The following is a 19,287-nucleotide window of genomic DNA, read 5'->3' as shown; positions in this document are numbered from 1 at the left end:
AGATGAAACTGGTGAATTCATCATCATAACCTCATCTTTAGAACCAAAGGGGGAAAATTTGGTTGTTTTGCACCTTCCCCTATGTCCGACAGGGTCAGGGTGGCCTTTTTGCAGCCGGGGCAGCGATAATTAAAGGGCCGGCGCCGGGCTCTTTTGCTGGCACCCCGCTCCTCAGTGGTTCAGCAGGGCCCTGGTGCGCCCTCCCCTTTAATCAGGGGAAGGAGGCTTGCATTACCGCGGTGCTATGTGCCGGTGCGATAGAAAACAAACCGTTCATCACTGTATACAACACTGCGGAAGAGGAATGAATTGTATTGAATGGCATAATAAGTTTTTCCCTCTAATTCCTCTCAGTTGCATAGTATCCTATGTAATGTAATTAATGTTTATCACTCAATAAATGGACATCCAAACATTTAACAGTGATTTTCCAAATCATTTAATCATTGACTCTGATGACACATCTAGTACAGGCTCAAACTCTGCAATGGAATGTATTTTATTGGCGGAGAGCAATTTTTTTTTAAACAGTAAATACTTAGGTCATTAGAAACCACTTGTGCCCTCACAGGGCACTGATGACAAACATGCAAGAAATCAAATGTTTTGTTTTCATGTAATAAAAACCAGTGAACCTGCAAAACACAGCATCCACCTGACAATCACAATCACAACTGCATTGGCAGGTCAAACATCTTGCATTAAATATAACAAATATACAAATACGCCACAAGTGTTAATATTTGTCGAGCTCAAAATGCTTGCTACTTCAATGAATAAGAAGGCAACCAAAGCCACTCAGTAACATCAGTCAAACAGCAAATCCTCGTCCTTTTCTTCTTCAAGTAGGTTGGCTGGTGCATCGGCATGCTTTGTCCTACGACCTTCCTGTTCTTTTTCTCTCTTTTCTTTCAACTGCTTTTTCTTTTCCTGAATCTTTTTCAACCTGTAGATGTGAAAGAACTGGCTTTTATCTAAACACTAGCTGGGGCGGCCCGGCGTGGTCAGGGCAGTTTAGAGAGCCGCGCAGTTGACGGCCAGCCGCTGCCGCTCCCCAAATCTGTGTCTCGGGCCGCGCGGTTGACGGCCGCCAGCTGCCGCTCCCCCGCTGTGTGTCTCGGGCCGAGCAGTTGAGGGGCCCGGCCCGAGTGACCCCAACTCACCTTCCGCTCCGGCAGGCGGACGCAGCTGCCCCGCTCGCTGTTGAGGAAAAGCAGGGGAAAAAATGGCGGCGAGGTTTCGGGAGGCTGCAGGATTAGGTCCCGCCCGTGACGCACCGATTGGTCAACCATCACGTCACTCAACGCTAATGAGCGGTAGGATTGGTCAACCGCTAATGAGCGGATTTTTGAACGTTTTTTGTATACTGTCCGAACAATTTTTGTCTGACCAAAAAGTAAATACGCCTATGACACGCCCCTGATCATCAGCTTTCTTTTGATATAACATATGTGTAGGTACGCTCTATAACTTGAGTGTATAGCAGACAGAGACAGATACAGAAAGACAAACACAGACAAACCAACTGCTTTATATATAAATAAGATACATCAACCTTGTTGAACATTCCCTCAAGAAAAATTTAAGCAAGTATAAATCTGTGACATTTATTAAGTATCCTAGCAAACATCATCGTAAAGATTCCTCCCCCCCACCAGCTACTAAAATCAAGAAGTGGAATGCATTTCTTTCCATATTATACCATGGACAAATGAACATATACCAATTTCTCATTCAACATGTACTGAAATACCAGTGCTTTACCACAGCAAAGCTAAAAAGTAGTTTAATTTCACCTCAGTTTTATATTGGTAGCATTTTGAGAGCAATCCATGTGAGCAGTATTGGATTGCACTGTATTTGTAGATGAATAAAGCTGAGCTCTGTGTATATACTTCAATGCATGTTAAGGTCTCTATGCAAGAGGCTCTAACTGACAGTGAAAATTCTAATGTTGGAAAATAGCTGACAGGACAGTTCGCTCTTCAATATTAAAAACTTGGTGGTCCAGCAGAATGAAATCCCACATCACTTACCGATAAAACTCCTCCCTTTCTCGCTCATCCAGCTCGGTTATGATATAAGACAATGTGCGCTCAATCCGAGGAATTATCACTGTTAAGTAAAATGGGACAGTGATTCGTAGTGATTGAGCAGATAACTTAATGAATGAGCATTGTACGATTCTATCACTAACAATCAATTCTAGTCCTGTGTTTGGCATAAGCTTGCCCTTAAGTTCTTTGGAACATTTTTAAGCATTTTGCATCTTCCCTGCCCATGCTAGGAAAAATTAGATTTTCCAGATAGCAACATAATTCCACTTCCAACAGGTCAATGAAGGTTGCAATTATTTTGCACCCCATTATTGACAGCAACAGTTAAGTGGTTATCGCTGTGCATTATAAACTAAGTTTGTTCAACTGATTTAGTATTTTATTTGCATTAAATACAAATCTGTGTTTACAATCACTCTTGACGCAGCACTTGAACCTTTAGTGAGCGGTCAATAATCACTCTAGTCTCTCCCCTTTTGGTCATCTTTAACCATCACCCACTCATGTTATACTCTATCCCAGAATTCTACGTTTTACTATGTTAAAGGCACTATATAAATGAAAGTTGCTGCTGTACGTGTATAACTGCACACTTAATGTACATTGAAAGACATTTGCCAATCTTGTGCTCACTTCCCCAATCTATTTCCTTCTTCCAAGGTTCTGATTTTAAATTGCACATGATGATACTATCTATACACCGCTCCACATTAATATAGAAAGGAGGGGACCCAGCCCCGAACCTTAGAGCACCCTACTGATGACTGGATTAGGAAGCAACCACACTTCCCCTACAGTCGTACATAGAAGATAGGAGCAGGAGTAGGCCATTCGGCCCCTCGAGCCTGCTCCGCCATTCAATTAGATCATGGCTGATCATCCAAATTCAGTACCCTGTCCCTGCCTTCTCCCCATATCCCTTTAGCCTTAAGAAATATATCTAACTCCTTCTTGAATATATTTAATGAATTAGCCTCCACTGCCTTCTGTGGTACAGAATGCCACAGGTTCACCACTCTCTGGGTGAAGAAATTCCTCATCTCAGTCCTAAATGGCTTACCCCTTATCTTTAGACTGTGATCCCTGGTTCTGGACTCCCCGGCCATCGGGAACATCCTTCCTGCATCTAGTCTGTCTAGTCCTTTTAGAATTTTGCAAGTTTCAATGAGATCCCCTCTCATTCTTCTAAACTCCAGCGAGTACAAGCCCAATCGACCCAATCTCTCCTCATATGTCATTCCTGCCATCCCAGGTATCAGTCTGGTGAATCTTCACTGCACTCCCTCCATGGCAAGAACATCCTTCCTCAGATAAGGTAACCAAAACTGCACACAATACTCAAGATGTGGTCTCACCAAGGCCCTGTACAACTGCAGCAAGACATCCTTGTTCCTGTACTCGAACTCTCTCGCTACGAAGGTCAACATACCATTTGCCACCTTAACCACCTGCATGCTTACCTTCAGCAACTGGTGCACAAGGACACCCAGGTCTTGTTGCACTTCCCCTTCTCCCAATCTATTGCCGTTCAGATAATAATCTGCCTTCCTGTTTTTGCCACCAAAGTGGATAACCTCGCATTTATCCACATTATACTGCATCTGCTATGCTTCTGCCCAATCACCCAACCTGTCCAAATCATACTGGAGTTTCTCGGCATCCTCCTCACAGCACACGCCCACCCAGCTTTGTGTCGTCTGCAAACTTGGAGATATTACATCTAGTTCCCTCGTCTGGATCATTTATATATATTGTGAATAGCTGTACAGCCAATTTGTAATCTCTCACCATTGACGCCATGGGACTTGATGGACTATTTTCTCTAGCATAAATCAGTGATAAGGGGTCATGAGTTTAAAATTTCAGTCTGAGGAGCAAGGTCAGGAGAAAATTCTTCATAAAAAGTTGTTAGAGCATGGAATAATTCACCATAAGCAGTTGTGGAGGTGGAGACAATTGCATCTTTTAAGAGAAAATTGGATAAATATTTGAAGCCAAGGAAAACACAGGACCATGGAGAGACAGCAGGATATTGAGATTAGTACCTCCTTCAGGAAAGGGGTAAAAATTTGCCACGGAAAAAAGTTTTTCATACTTTACTTCACTGATGGAAATGTAAAAGTTGGTATTCAAATAGTTCTTTCTAATCAGTAGAATTCAGGTGGGGAATTTCAGACAAAGTTTTAACATTTTTGTGGGTAGCCAGTGTATACACATAGCATAGTTCCAAAATACTTGTCATATGATGCTTGCATGCCATAAATTCAAGAGTTTGCATTCCATGAATTCTCAAGAATTAAAGTACTGCACTCCAGTTTCCATCAGCACTCCTTTCCAAAGGTTCCCAACAAATTCACTAGGAACCCGAAAAGGACACCGCAAGACCAAACATTCAGGGCTCTTCTCCCTGCCCTCCACTTTTCTTCAGGAGGAGGCTTGTACTGATTGCACAATGGCAACCTTCCAGTACCCCTCACAACTATCTATCCTTGCTGTGCAAACTTGAACAGCAGCAGCAGCAGGCAGTTTGACTGTGGGGGCATCACAGGAGAGTCCAATCCCATCCTTACACCATCCACAGAAAGGCATTTTCCAGCAGGACTCACTAGAAGATCACAACTCATGGGTATTTTTTTTTCTTTAACCTATGGTGCTAACTCAGGTCAGTTAACTTGGCACAGACTGGAAGTAAACCTGGAACCCTACTGGTCTATATAGCTCAACAGCCAATTCATTTTTTCATAATAAAACTTCCAAAATACATTTTTGAAAGTTTCCAACAGCAAATGTACTTTCTTCCTGGAGGAGGGGAAGGAAATTAATACACATGCATGCCTGTTTTTTAATCCAAACTTTTGTACCCATGAAGATGAAGGAACAGTGCTGTGCAGGAACTGACCAAATTCATTTCCTCTGGTCCCTTAAGGCTGACAAAAAGGTAGAAAACTTTAATCCCTTCACTGAATTGAATTCAAGCCCAGGTCCCACAGGTGAAATGACAAAAGGGTAAGCAAATGCTTGCAATTAGCAGATAGGATTACAAACTTGGATTACATGTCCATCCTGCATTCTTTGAATGTGGAAACTGGTATGCGAATGTGGAAACTGGTATGCAACCTTATTTAAAACTCAGTGAAGTAGTTGTTTCTTGGAGGGATCAGAAGGTAATGCCTAGACACACACATTCCTAAGGAAGTTTTGGAAAGTTAGTAACGTACAATATGATTGGAGGATAAATGGTGTTAATTGAGATGCCCAATTGACTGGACATTCTTTTCCTTTCCTCTGGACCTTAAATTCAAAGCAGTAGCAAAAATACATAACCTACCATGTTCAATTGCATTTACACGTCTATTAGTAATTTTAATGGCTTCATCCAGTGTCACAAATGAAGTCTGAAATAAAAAGGTTACAAGTTTAGTGTGGTAATTGTTGTGAGCGAGTTCTCATTGTTTTTCCATTGACACGTCTCAAAATGCATGTCTTTATATCAGGGTTGTAGCTGGGGTCAAATTATTCATGAGATATACATGGCCAGTAACAGATTTTGGCATTTGTCTGGTGCACTTTAATATCATTTGTGATGTGTGTTTTTGCTAATTTACATAAATAACTTAAAACACATTTTCTAGTACAGGATCAGAGCACATTCTTGCCTTCCTCGACCTCTTACCTGCAGTGATGCCAGTTCAACCAGAAGCTCCACTGCTTTTGCATAATTCCTCTTGAGTTTAGCCAGCTGTTCTCCACCTCTGGCCAGGCCAGTCAGCTCATAACCTGATAAGTAAAGAATTTTTTAAAAAATACCTCAGGAATTAAATAGCTCAATTAGGTGAAGCACTGTAACCAACTTTTTAAATTTATGGTTAACTGGTGGATTTCCTGTAATATTCACATTGAGTCAGAAGATAGTGTTTTATAATAGAAGCATGGATCATGTAATAAACAATGTATTATACAAAATATCGTTCAGCTCCCTTGGCATTGCTCAAAGTCAAAATTCTGATTTTCTTTCAGTAACTCTGCTTTCCCACTAATTCTTTGGTTTCACTTTTTCTAACCATCGTTCTTTCCAGAAGTGTGTCCTTCACTCTGTCTCCTCTGCTCTGCATGTTTTCCAATGACTTTGGCTCGCACACATATTTTCCTGATGCAGTTAGTTTCTACATCTTAGGTTGTTAAAGTCCAAGGAATGTAAAAGGTGTAAATCAATATGTTCCAGCTCAAAGGTGGAGCAGGTTGTTCAGAAACTAGTGCAACACATATGGGCGAGATAGAAATTGTTAGCTCAGGAGGCGAGGCAGTGACCAGAACTGGCTGAGTAACATTCTGAAGGGATCTAGGACTTGAGAATTTGAAGGCAAAAGGTGCCTACTCTTCATTGCCCCCATGATTACCAATGTCTGGGGCCAGTAAGCTTGCAAGATAGAGGGCGAGCAGAAGGAGTAGTGAGCAAAGACAGGGGTAAGGAGGAAGGGGAGGGAAAAAACAGAGCATAGCAGTGGCTTCCAGAAGTCCAGGAACTGCAGAGGCAGATAGATGGGAGCAGAGATAACTTGTAAAAATGGCAAAGACTTGGGCCTACTAAGGTGGAGAAACAGAAGTCCAAAGCAGAAAATGGCTGACCTTTGCAAGATTCATGGAGCTGCAGTTTCCAGCTATACCCTGTGGATGGAGACAGAGACTGCAAAGCCAGATTTTATTTACTTATTGCTGCAACAGAGGGGTTTCCCAGGTATAAAAAAAATAGTACTCTAATTGTCACAGACTGAAACTCAGATGGAACATTAACTCTGTTTCTCTCTCTGCAGATGCTGCCTGACCTGCTGAGTATTTCCAGCATTTTCTGTTTTTATAACTAAAGATGGAGCATGCTCGTTGTGTGAGAAATATCAATAGGGGAGTCCAGGCATTTATCTAAACTGTGGAAAATAAGTACCACTTAAGCCCTGAGCATGAGAAAAAAGGCAGGCCTGTATAGAGGAAAGTTATTGCTGGTATTTCTAGGATAAGAGTTAGGTTTATTGATATTTTAGCAATTATTTTGTTTCTTGTAATATAAATTGAAAATGTTTTATACATGTTTAAGTTTTATAGTCTTGGCTCATAAACCAACATATCTGCAGTGCAAACATTCAGTTCTTTGGTTTGATTAATTGCAACTGCTGGCTCCAGATTGCCATTTACAAAAAAATAATTGAACAATGTGGTTGATGGTGCTTTTCCGCTTCACGATTGGTAACTTATCCTCCCTATCTGAGGACTCAATGTAGTAGCTACATTTAACAGACAGCTAGTTCAGCCAATGAGAAAAGTATAATGGGTGATTTTTCATGCTGCAGACCCACTTGAAGTCTAATGCACAAGATTGCAAATCATAAAGATAGTTATGTGGCTTTAACAAAGATCATGGAGTATGGGACCAGGATGTCTGGGGCAGTGAAAGGCAGATTCTGAGCATGGGGAATGATGCAAAAGCTATTCACCACACCCAAGGTGATCCTTTTTTTCAGCATTAAAAAAAAAGTACAGGAAACTTTGGTTTATCCGGAGGTTATATGTCCGGAATACTCGATCTAACGGCAAAAATCAGGAGCCGTTTTCTATATGTTTTTTTAGTTCTCGTTGCTTTTTTTTCCCCAGTCAAGCACTGCAAGGTCTGTAGCTATAGCAACAGCTTCAGCTACAGACGCTTGCAGCTGCAGCCGACTGTTTTGAAGCTGTTGCTAAACAACAGGGTTTGTTGATTCACACGGAGCTTCTCAGTTTCGTATGTTTAAACATTAACTCTGGTATGTCCGGCACTTTTGATGTTACGGCACCAGCTCAGTCCCGTCAGTGCCGGATATCAGAAAGTTTCCTGTACATTGTTTAATCTCTTGGTAATCATCCCCCAAAGGGAACAGTCTGTTATGTGGTCGATTCCTAACCAATTCCCATTCAAGTCTGATAACGTGAAGGGCCAGAATTTACTGTTAAAATAACACCAATTGCGCAAATGGTACAGCAACTTCAGACGAGGGGTTAAACGTGGATATCCAAAAGTTGCTGTCCCAGTTGTGCCGCTCTACCATTAGCTTCACGAAAACAGCATCTCACTGTCTGCCTCACCACTGAAATGCATTAATGCTGTGAAGTTGCTGTATTTGCGCAGTAGATACAAACTAAACATGCCATAGCAAGTTAAGTCTTGTCATTTCAAATCTAAGTACCCTTTTAACATGATAAATGTTAATTACTACTAGTCAACCTCTGGCACTGAAAATTAACTATTACAAGTGTGGAGTCTCATTCCTTCAGGTATCAATTGTTGTTGGAGATTTTAAAAATGTCAAATTTAAACTTTTTTTTTAAACTTTCTCTTTTTCTCTCTCTCTCTTAATCCAATCTTTATTTCTCTTTCTGTATCTGATTTGGCATTGAATTCACACACTGTAATTTACACTGCCTTTCAGTCAGTGCGCTATTTATTTCAATCTGATTGGTTGCTTGCCCTGTTCACTCAGGTCCCAGATTACCTGTTTCCCTCAGTTTATCAGATCGCACTTTCAGCAATTTGCCATGCAAAAAATTTTTTAAACCTAAATGTGCAAGGGCAAGTCTAACTAACAGCAGACGTCGTTAGATGCCCTGCCACAGCAAAATCTGGGCCAATATTCTTCCTGTGGTGCAACACATACATTTCAGTTTTTTATGGAAGGCTACCCACAATAATTCAGTTGCATGAATATTGTTTAACCTTTATCCCCCCTCTTGGCAATGAATCCGTAACAATGGCAAAATGAACATTGCCATTTCTGACAGAAGTGGATGGATTTTTACTCACTGTCTCCTCCTTCCTGGTAATGTTCAAACACTGGCAGAATAACACCTATTGAAAGAGATGAGATTTATTCACTAATTGCAGCAACAGCAAACAAACATATTTTATATTCCATCATAGTGTACAAAAGTTTTTATGTTTTTAAAAACACACAATTTGCCCCTTTCCCTTTTCTCCCCCCTCAAAACATACGCACGTGCCTATACACACACCCACACTAGAAGTCAGACAAGTTGGCCAGCTGCTCTCGGGCTCAAACAGCCAGCGGCTGGGAGGTGTGGCAGAATAACTCAAGCTACATTACTTTCCTTCCATTGTCTTGGCAGAATAGGGCCCTCCATCTGATGGCATAGTCACATTCAGGAACTTAGCAGATAGGTCATCAGCACAAACCTACTTTGTATCACACTGTCCACCAATAAACTGCTTTATTTTTCTTACTGTGAAATCAAGCAGAATCCTAGTGCAGGAGAACATCAAACTGGAAGAGAGAAGTCTAGATAAATGACAAAGTAGTGAGGCATTACATAGAGTCTACAGCATAGATATAGGCCATTTGAACAAACTGGTCTATGCCAGCATGTATGCTCCGTGCGAGCCTCCTCCCACCGCTCTTCATCTAACCCTATCAGCATACCCTTCTATTCCTTTCTCCCTCATGTACTTATCTAGCTTCCCCTTAAATGCATCCATGCTATTTGCCTCACCTACTCCTTCTCGTAGCGCATTCCACATCTTTGGGTAAAGAAGGTTCTCCTGAATTACTTATTGGATTTATTAGTGACCATCTTGTATTTACGACCCTTAGTTTTGGTCTCCTCCACAAGCAAACATTTTCTCTACGTCTACCCTATTATCTTAAAGACCTCGATCAGAGAAAAGAGCCCCAGCCTGTTCAGTCTTTCCTAATTGCTATAACCTCAGTGTTCTGGGCTCATCCTTCTGAATATTCTATGGACCTTGCCCAATGCCTCTATATCCTTTTTATAATATGGTGACCAGAACTGTGCACAGTACTCAAAGTGTGGTCTAACCAAGGTGATGACAAGTTTGGGCTTTAGAAGTCTGAAAATTGTAGAAGACAGACACAGAGGTAAGGAGTTCCAGAGCTTTCAGCTATTAGAAAAGAGAGAAAATAGTGCCATAAATCATGATTTCACAACAGTAAGGACATAGGGATGATGAGCATTATTACCACGTCATATTTCAGCTGTGTAACAAGAGAGCTTCTTATTTAAAATAAAGAGAGAGGAGAAATATTAAAAACTAATCAAACTCAGGATAAAACCCCTGGTCTGGACCGATTACATCCATGCATTTTAAAAGAATCTAGGGAAGAGATAGCAGAGGCACTATTACATATATTAAATAATTCGTTAGAAAAATGTGTAGTGCCAGAGGACTGGTGGATAGCTAATGCATTACCTATATTTAAGAAGGGAGCTAAAACATGTCCAGGGAACTATAGACTAGTCAGCTTAACATTGGTGGTAGGAAAAATAATGGAATCCCTAATAAAGTAAAAAATTAGAACATCTAGAAACCAAAAAGGTATAATAACGAATAGTCAGCATGGATTTCAAAAAGGGAAAGTCTTGCTTGACCAACCTCACTGAATTCTTTGAAGAGGTAACAAGAGAGTAGACAAGGGTAATGCAGTAGATGTAATTTATCTAGATTTCCAAAAGGCCTTCGATAAGGTACCACAAACTAACTAATGAATAAGGTCAGAGAATGCAGGTTTAGGGGACAAGTAACAGAATGGATAGCTCGCTGGCTTCAAGACAGAAAGCAGAGAGTAGGGGTAAAAGGTAGCTATTCAGAGTGGCAGAAGGTGGAAAGTGGGGTCCCACAAGGATCAATGCTGGGACCAAAGTTGTTCACAATTTATATTAACGATTTAGATCATTTCTAAATTTGCGAATGACACCAAATTTTTTTTTTGGGGGGGGGGGGGGGAAGGAGGAGGGAGTGAGAGAGACAATACCAATTAATAAACTTGCAGAATGGGCATATACTGTAATTGGCAAATGGCTTTCAACGCAGATGAATGAGAGGTATTACATTTTGGTAAGAAAAATAAGGAGGCCACATATTACTTGGAAAATATGAATCCAAATGGGGTAGATGAGCAAAGGGATCTAGGAGTACAAATACACAAATCACTAAAAGTAGCAACGCAGGTTAATAAGGCCATAAAAATGTCAAACCAAGCACAAGGTTTTATTTCTAGAGGGATAGAATTCAGAAGTAGCGATGTTATGCTAAACTTGTATGGAACCTTGGTTAGACCACACTTGGAGTAGTGTACACAATTCTGGCCGCCATATTATAAAAGTCGGACGGACATTTATATAGCGCCTTTCACAACCACTGGACATCTCAAAACGCTTTACAGCCAATGAAGTACTTTTGAAGTGGAGTCGCTGTTGTAATGTGGGAAACGCAGCAGCCAATATGCGCACAGCAAGCTCCCATAAACAGCAATACGATAATGACCAGATAATCTGTTTTTGTTATGTTGATTGAGGAATAAATATTAACTAGGACACCAGGGATAACTCCCCTGCTCTTCTTCAAAATAGTGCCATGGGATCTTTTATGTCCACCTGAGAAAGCAGACAGGGCCTCGGTTTAACGTCTCATCCGAAAGACGGCACCTCCGACAATGCAGCACTCCACTGGAGTGTCAGAGTTATACAGCACAGAAAGAGGCCCTGCGGCCCATCGTGTCTGCGCTGGCCATCAAGCCCCATCTATTCTAATCCCATTTTCCAGCACTTGGTCCATAGCCTTGTATGCTATGGCGTTTCAAGTGCTCATCCAAATGCTTCTTGAATGTTGTGAGTGTTCCTGCCTCTACCACCCTTTCAGGCAGTGAGTTCCAGATTCCAACCACCCTCTGGGTGAAAAAGTTTTTCCTCAAATCCCCTCTAAACCTCCTGCCCCTTACCTTGAAACTATGCCCCCTGGTTATTGACCCCTCTACTAAGGGAAAAGTTCCTTTCTATCTACCCTATCTATGCCCCTCATAATTTTGTACACCTCAATCAGGTCCCCCCTCAGCCTTCTCTGCTCTAAAGGAAAACAACCTCAGCCTGTCCAGTCTCTCTTCATAGCTGAAACGCTCCAGCCCAGGTAACATCCTGGTGAATCTCCTCTGCACCCTCTCCAATGCAATCACATCCTTCCTATAGTGGCGACCAGAACTGCACAGAGTATTCCAGCTGTGGCCTAACTAGCGTTTTGTACAGCTCCATCATAACCTCCCTGCTCTTACATTCTATGCCTCGGCTAATGAAGGCAAGTATCCCATATGCCTTCTTAACCACCTTATCTACCTGTCCTGCTGCCTTAAGGGATCTATGTACATGCACACCAAGATCCCTCTGATCCTAGCTTTCTGATCCTAGTATCAGCCTAGCTTTATGTGCTCAAGTCCCTGGAGTGGGACTTGAACCCACAACAAGGATATAGAGGCACTGGAGAGGGTGCAAAAAAGATTTACAAGGATGATTCCAGAAATGCAAAGTTATGCCTATCAGGGTGAACAGGCTGGGTCTCTTCTCTTGCAAAGAGAAGGCTGAGGGGTGACCTAACAGAGGTCTATAAAATTATGAAAGGTTTTGATAGAGTAGACATGGAGAAAGAGTGTTTCCACTTGTGGGGAAGAGCAAAACTAGAGGCCATCAATATATAAGATAGTCACCAAGAAATCAAATAGGGAATTTAGAAGAATGTGGAGCTCGCTACAACAGGGAGAGGTTGAAGCGAATAGTATAGGTGCATTTGAGGGGCGGTTAGATAAGCATATGAAGGAGAAGGGAAAGAGGGTTATCCTGATCGAGTTAGAGGAATGACGGGAGGAGGCTCGAGTGCAGCATAAATGCCGGCATGGACTGGTTGGGCCGAATGACCGGTTTCTATGCTGTATATCCCATGTAATCTTCATTGGCTGTAAAGCGTGTTGAGATGTCCGGTGGTCATGAAAGGCGCTATATAAATGCCACAACAATTTACTATCAACAGGATCCACTGCAGTAACTCACCAAGTCTACTTTGACTTCCTAGTCCCACAACCTCTACCACAGATGATGAAAGGAGCAGAAAAGCCATGGGATTACTATCATCTCCACATTCCCCTCCAAGCGCACAGTATCCTGACTGGGACATACATTGCCGATGCTTCAGTCATTGGGTCAAAATCCTGGAATTTCCTACCAAACACCATTGTGGGAATACAGTCACCACAAAGCCTGCAGCGGTTCAAGAAGCCAGCCCACCACTACCATCTCACAGCAACAATGGATGAACAATAAATAGAGCCTTGCCAGTGTTGCCCACAAGAAAAACTGTACTTCCTTGACAAGCGGTGTGGAAAAAGGATTTACAGAAGTTACAATACAGCTTTGGTCAGGAACGAGAAGCTGCAGTTGATACAATAACAAAATACTTGTGTTTAGCAGCTGTAATGGTAGATTTATTGAAGTTACGAGCAGAAATAAAGTTGGCATGGTATGCTTAATACAGCTAGCAATGCCAGGTGTGGTGGGCAGAAGCTTTAGGATACAGTAGAATCGCTGGAATAACTGAACCAAGATCTGACAGCAGCTGAGAGAGATATAAAACATACAATACCAAGATGATTTATTTCATTGCCACGTGTTAAAAGAATCAGAAAAGCTGGAGCAAGAAAAAGTAGTGAAGAATTCAGCTAGTTGGCAAACTCAGTGCCAGACAAGACAAGAGTAGTTTACAAAGTATAAATCGTTAAGAGTAGTCTGCAAGATGCCTTTCCCATTATTTTAAATTTTACATTAGATGAGAAATCTGGAAGAGTCATAAGAGTCTAAACCGCCAAAGTGGGAACCCGCCCCCTAAATAATTTGCATTTACTTTAAATTTCACTTGATAAGAGAAAGGTGGAAGACAAAACAATTGGTTTCAGAATGAAACCACCACACTGGTAATGTTAGCGAGTCATTTGGACAACCAACGTGAGAATTCCACAAATTTTGCATATATGACACCCAACGTATACTACTATGGGAGGATGGAATATAGTTGCCGCTTCTGTTCAATTAGCTTAGGTTTCCATGTACATGTTAAAGATACTGCATGAAGGCTGGCTTATAAAACTGCAGCTCTTTGCTCATCCAGCTGTAAATGTCATATTGTGCCAAGTTACAAAAAAAAGTCACATTTCACAAAAGAAACAAGATATTGATAGCCCCAATAAAAACGTACCTGCTACATTGTCTCTTTTAGCTCGGACTTTGACCTGTGCCTTGTTCACATTCTGGATCACAGTAGTACTGCACACAACAGAACCAGTATATCAGCTACAATATGAGTCTACTTGCATTATATACTCTACTCCATTTAATTTGAAATAAATTCCTACTTTGTTATTTGATCTAAAGGATAATGTCAATGGACTAATGCCTAAAATTACTGATTAATTATGCAGATCTAAAGAGTAACCGCTGGACAGAAATACTTGATTTAGTCCTTGCATGCAAGGTCAATAAATATCAAATGGACTCCATACTTATTAAAATCGAAGTGAATCCAACACGTAATCACAGAAATCACAGAAACCCCACAGTGCAGATAGAGGCCATTTCGGCCCATCGAGCCTGCACCGACACATATCCCACCCGATCCCCGTAACCCCTGCACCAACACATATCCCACCCTATCCCCGTAACCCCATGTATTTAATCCCCCTAACACTAAGGGTCAATTTATCACAGCCAATCAACCTAACCCGCACATCTTTGGACTGTGGGAGGACACCGGAGCACCCGGAGGAAACCCACACAAACACGGGGAGAATGTGCAAACTCCACACAGTCACCCGAGGCCGGATTCGAACCCGGGTCCCTGGCGCTGTGAGGCAACAGTGCTAACCACGTACTTAGGCTTCAATTCAGTGCACAACCATTTTTCATACCTGTAACTGCCTCTACACAGCAAGTGAATGCCACACAAGTCACCAAATCTACAGTCTCCAAACACCACCAATAACAAAGACCAATTGCTCAATTAGCACAGGTTAGGGACGACGAATCTGGTCAATCTGCAAAGAAATCTTTGGCAGTTATAGTCTCACCTGAAATCTCCAGCAGTGAATTTAGCTTCAGCCAAGGAAAAGGCTGCTTCCCTCATTACTTCACCCATCAGCGTCTTAGTCTGGGAGGAGAAAACCAGAGTTGATGCAAATCCAACATGTGGAGGTGTTAACTCATACTGAAATATAGGGCTTATTTTTATTTTACCTTTACTGCTTTTTTTTTTTTTTAAATAAATAAAAAATATATGTAGAATTCATTTTTAGATGGAGCAGCATTTGTTATTTCTAAAAATCTGTGAGGATGTCCTCATTTTCTGCCATTTTGCCCTGGTTTAATCAACCTGTGCACCATCTTTGGCGGAGAAGAGGCGGATGACCTGCCCCAGACCTCCACCAACATTGCTCTGTGCTGGCCACAGAGTTCAGCAACTCATTTTCTCCACACAACACTCGCTCCAACAGAAGCATTTGGTTTCCACCCACCAGATTGGTTACAACCAAACCTGGTAGAGTTGGGGGGGGGGGGGGAGGGGTAAAGGGTGGAATTTCTAAACATGTTTCTTCTCTGACATCCTGCTTTACTAAGAAGATTGATTGATTCACTTTGCCAGCACATTCCAGCACAAAGCCAAAATACTGTGAATATAACTAAAATAAAGTGCTGTTTAAGGCAGAAAACCAAATAGACCTGGTATTTACAAGCAACCAATTAATTCTGGTCATTTAATGACCAAAACTTGCATTGTGCTAAAAGTAGTGTAAACTAGAAAAAAAAAATGGGAAAGTTTAATTAAACTTGTAATGGTTGTTCTTCAAACATAAATTTCACCTCTATAATCTTTTTCAGGATTTGTCTGAAGCGCAGTGTAAGGGCATCAGACTTTTTCTTCAGTAAGTTGCGACCAGTCTGAGCACCTTTCAAACGGGCCTTCATTATAGTTTGCGCCCTATAGCAAAAGCAAAAAAAAATAAGTTTACTTTGAGCTGGCCATTGTTTTCTTTAATTAAATAAATCGATTTCACATTGAGAGTGTTTCAACACAAAGGTAACGCAACAGCTTCTCCTTTTTTGGCACCCTCGCAAGTGCGCATTTTTATGAATTGATGAATAGGAAAGCTTCCAGTGACAGAAGGATGCAACATTTTTGTACCCAGTTTTCATATTGATACGTTAATGCAAGATGATTCACATTTCTATTTTTAAACTAGAACGGGGGGGGGGGGGGGGGGGCGGGGAAATGAGAAATGTCCTCAATGCACAAATTTTTAAGTATAAAAGCATAATGAGAAGCACCTTGGGTTGCTGTTCACAGAAAATGGATGGATGGATTCAAGACGCATCCAAAAGTGGCCAATGGTTGCTTTGAGCAAGATGATGAAGTTGTGTACATAAAAGAACAGAGCTAGAAGTTATATTTTTCACTCAAGCACATAACAGAAATGCACTTGACATCTACACTTCACCTGGCTATCTTGTAAATATGAAATTAGCACAAAAATATTGCAAACATGAAAGCTCATCAATGTGTTGGGAAAAAAGGCTTTATTCTCTCCAAAGCTGGCTCTATACTGTATTCGGTAAAACTTTCCATTTTCAAAAATGTGCTTTACCATTAGTACCGTTTTTAAATTAAACCAGTGAGGAAGATGTTTTCAAAACATGGGAACACTGAAACGTCCCTCCAACTGCAACAAATATGATAGTTAAACAACCAGATGCATTAAATTGAGTGTCAAAGTTTGTGTAAATTCATCTATGAAGGTTGGTTTAGCTCCCCGATACCATCAGCTACTATAACTCCCCCAAGCCAGTTCCTAATGCCATTATCTGCACGCTGTTTATACAAAAATATTTATTTGAAAACAATTTTTTCTTTATTTAAGAAGGTCATGGAGGAAGATACCAGACAGAAAAGGAACTCATTTTTAATATGGTATCTTTCACATTCTCAGCACAGTCCCAAAGCACTTCACAATGAATTACTGTTGAAATGCAGTTATTTATGGCAGCCAATTTACATATGGCAAGGTCAATAACAATTTAATCTGTTTTTGGCTACCACTGAACCAAGCTGACCACTTTTAAATACAAAGAACCTCTCGCTATAATTTTACAGAAATGCTTTTCAGCAACTCCTCTCCATGTCTGTCAGTTGAGCAATTTTGGTCTGGGGGATGGCGGAGATGTTCAGGGAGTGTCACATATAACCATGTGAACCTTTCCAAGTCAGCCAGAATGTAAAAGATACCATGGCAACAATGTGCTGTGGGTGTACACACATTCCAAATGAAGACATCAAACAGACACCTCTGATTATGTATAATGTATTTTGTAACTGCAAATGAGTTCACGTTAATTCCCACAATGTTTAAGTTATTACTATGTCACACCGCACAGTATTTCACAAGTCCTTGTGCATATAGTATGCTTTTAAAAAAAAAATGTTCATGGGATGTTAGCAACACTGACAAGGTCACATTTATTGCCCATCCCTAGTTGCTTTGAGAAGGTGGTGGTTGGCCATCTTCTTTAACCACTGCAGTTGCAGGAGCAGCGCTCCGAAAGTTTGTGATTTCAAATAAAGCTGTTGGACTATAACCTGGTGTTGTGTGACTTCTCACAGAATCACAGAAACCCCACAGTGCAGATAGAGGCCATTTCGGCCCATCGAGCCTGCACCGACACATCTCCCACCCGATCCCCGTAACCCCACATATTTTAATCCCCCTAACACTAAGGGTCAATTTATCATAGCCAATCAACCTAACCCGCACATTCTTACAGCAGTCCTTGTAGGGATGCTAGATAGGGGATTACAAGATTTTGACCCAAAAATGTAGGAACAGTGATAAATGTCTAATTTGTTGTTGCATGCCATTGTGTACAACAGAACTCCACTGTAATCCAATACTATCTTGTGTTCCATGCAGTATTTTTTGTGTGTTAAATGGAGTGCTTCCTTAATACGTTGATATTTTGATTTGGAGTGCTTGAGATCCATTGAGGGGCATATTCTAGTCTAGCATTAGCACTTTCATAGCAAGTACATCGAGGGAGAAAGGAATAAAAAATTTATTGATAGGGGAGATGAAGTTAATAGAGTGGGAGGAGTCTCGTGTGGAGTATAAACAGCGGCAAAGACCAGTTGGGCCAAATGGCTTGTTTGTGTGTTGTAAGTTCTAAGTAATTTTCATACCGTACTATACGTGCATTTTACCCCATGGCTACTATTTGGTTTGTTGTAAATTATGAAACTAACTTAAAAACGAGATTGGATTTTGTTTGGTGTTAACAGGTATATTTTATTGGGGTATACAAGGGCTGGTCGTGTGCATCATGATCAAATTATGTAGAGTGCAAAGTATGATGATAGTTTTTGTTAAAAATGTAACTGGTTCTTACAATTTTTTTAATGCACAACTCCAACTCTGTTCAATTACAAATTATTTTTCTTAAAAAAACATTTTCGATGGTCTCAGTCTGCAATACTGGATTGCAACATTTTTCCAATATTAACTGTTTTGCAAACCGGGCAGTTACAGCAATCGACTGTTTCAGTTATAATCTCCCACAACCAGTTACTCCCAATTTCTATTTAGTTTCTCTAGTCTCTGCGAGTTCCTTCCTTTATTTGGAAAAATAGGCTGATGATTCAGCGAGAAATAGGCCGGTCCTTCGCACAAACCTACTCCCAGTACAAAATTAAAACGCTGCGCTCGGACACTGATGGTCCACAAATCGCAGCACATTTTGGGAAACCAGCTTGCCAGGTGTGAGCGCACTGAAGCATAAGCCAAGCTTGCGATGGCCGGGAACTGTAATCGAATAGGATACTCACATCCGCGATGGAAAGATCTCAATCCTTTCTTTTCCCGACATGTTTGGCTATGTGTGAAAAATCCAAGAGCAAGTGGAAAAGAGAATCCAGTGACCTTGAGCGGGGAGCGGCGGAGCCCTGTACGGGCTGCGGTCGCCTCTGGTTTGGGTGAGTTTTTGCTCCGGTGGATTTGTGTCACCGCAGTCAGCTGCTCGCAGTCACATGGCAGGCGGAAGTGACCGAAGCCCCTGTGAAGTAACTGCTGACCGAATATTTTTCACTTTTGGATGCGGAATTTTTTTTTAAAAACTTTTTCTGCTCGATATAGTTGTTTGCTTCAGCAATTTGTGGGTCCTGTTTCTCAGGTTTTGTGTTTGTCCCGGCGCTGCGAACTCGCCTTTACTAAGATGGCGGCCACGCAGGCCTCAGTGACCTGAATTGTTGCGCATTTCCACACGCCCAGTGCGCTTGACAGTGACAATCTAACAGAATAATCGTATAATGATAAGGCGG

At 41.3% G+C, this 19,287-nt stretch overlaps 1 protein-coding gene across 1 annotated transcript; it reads right to left on the bottom strand.

The window, feature by feature from the left end:
* Window positions 1–415: 415 nt before the first annotated feature.
* atp6v1d (ATPase H+ transporting V1 subunit D) lies at window positions 416–19,275 on the bottom strand. Its single transcript, XM_086003521.1, has 9 exons — window positions 18,796–19,275; window positions 15,786–15,903; window positions 14,996–15,075; window positions 14,128–14,195; window positions 8,884–8,928; window positions 5,731–5,834; window positions 5,386–5,452; window positions 2,037–2,115; window positions 416–946 (listed from the first exon to the last, which is right to left on the bottom strand). The coding sequence occupies exons 1-9, from the start codon at window positions 18,834–18,836 to the stop codon at window positions 808–810; spliced, it is 741 nt and encodes a 246-aa protein (XP_085859647.1). The 5' UTR covers window positions 18,837–19,275; the 3' UTR covers window positions 416–807.
* Window positions 19,276–19,287: the final 12 nt, after the last annotated feature.

The sequence above is a fragment of the Somniosus microcephalus genome, chromosome 12 (genome assembly GCF_052327205.1).
Source record: "Somniosus microcephalus isolate GS21.2 chromosome 12, FLI_Smic_1.0, whole genome shotgun sequence".
Lineage (NCBI taxonomy): Eukaryota > Metazoa > Chordata > Chondrichthyes > Squaliformes > Somniosidae > Somniosus > Somniosus microcephalus.
Note: the sequence above shows the minus strand (reverse complement) of the source record. Positions and strands in the feature narration are given on the sequence as shown.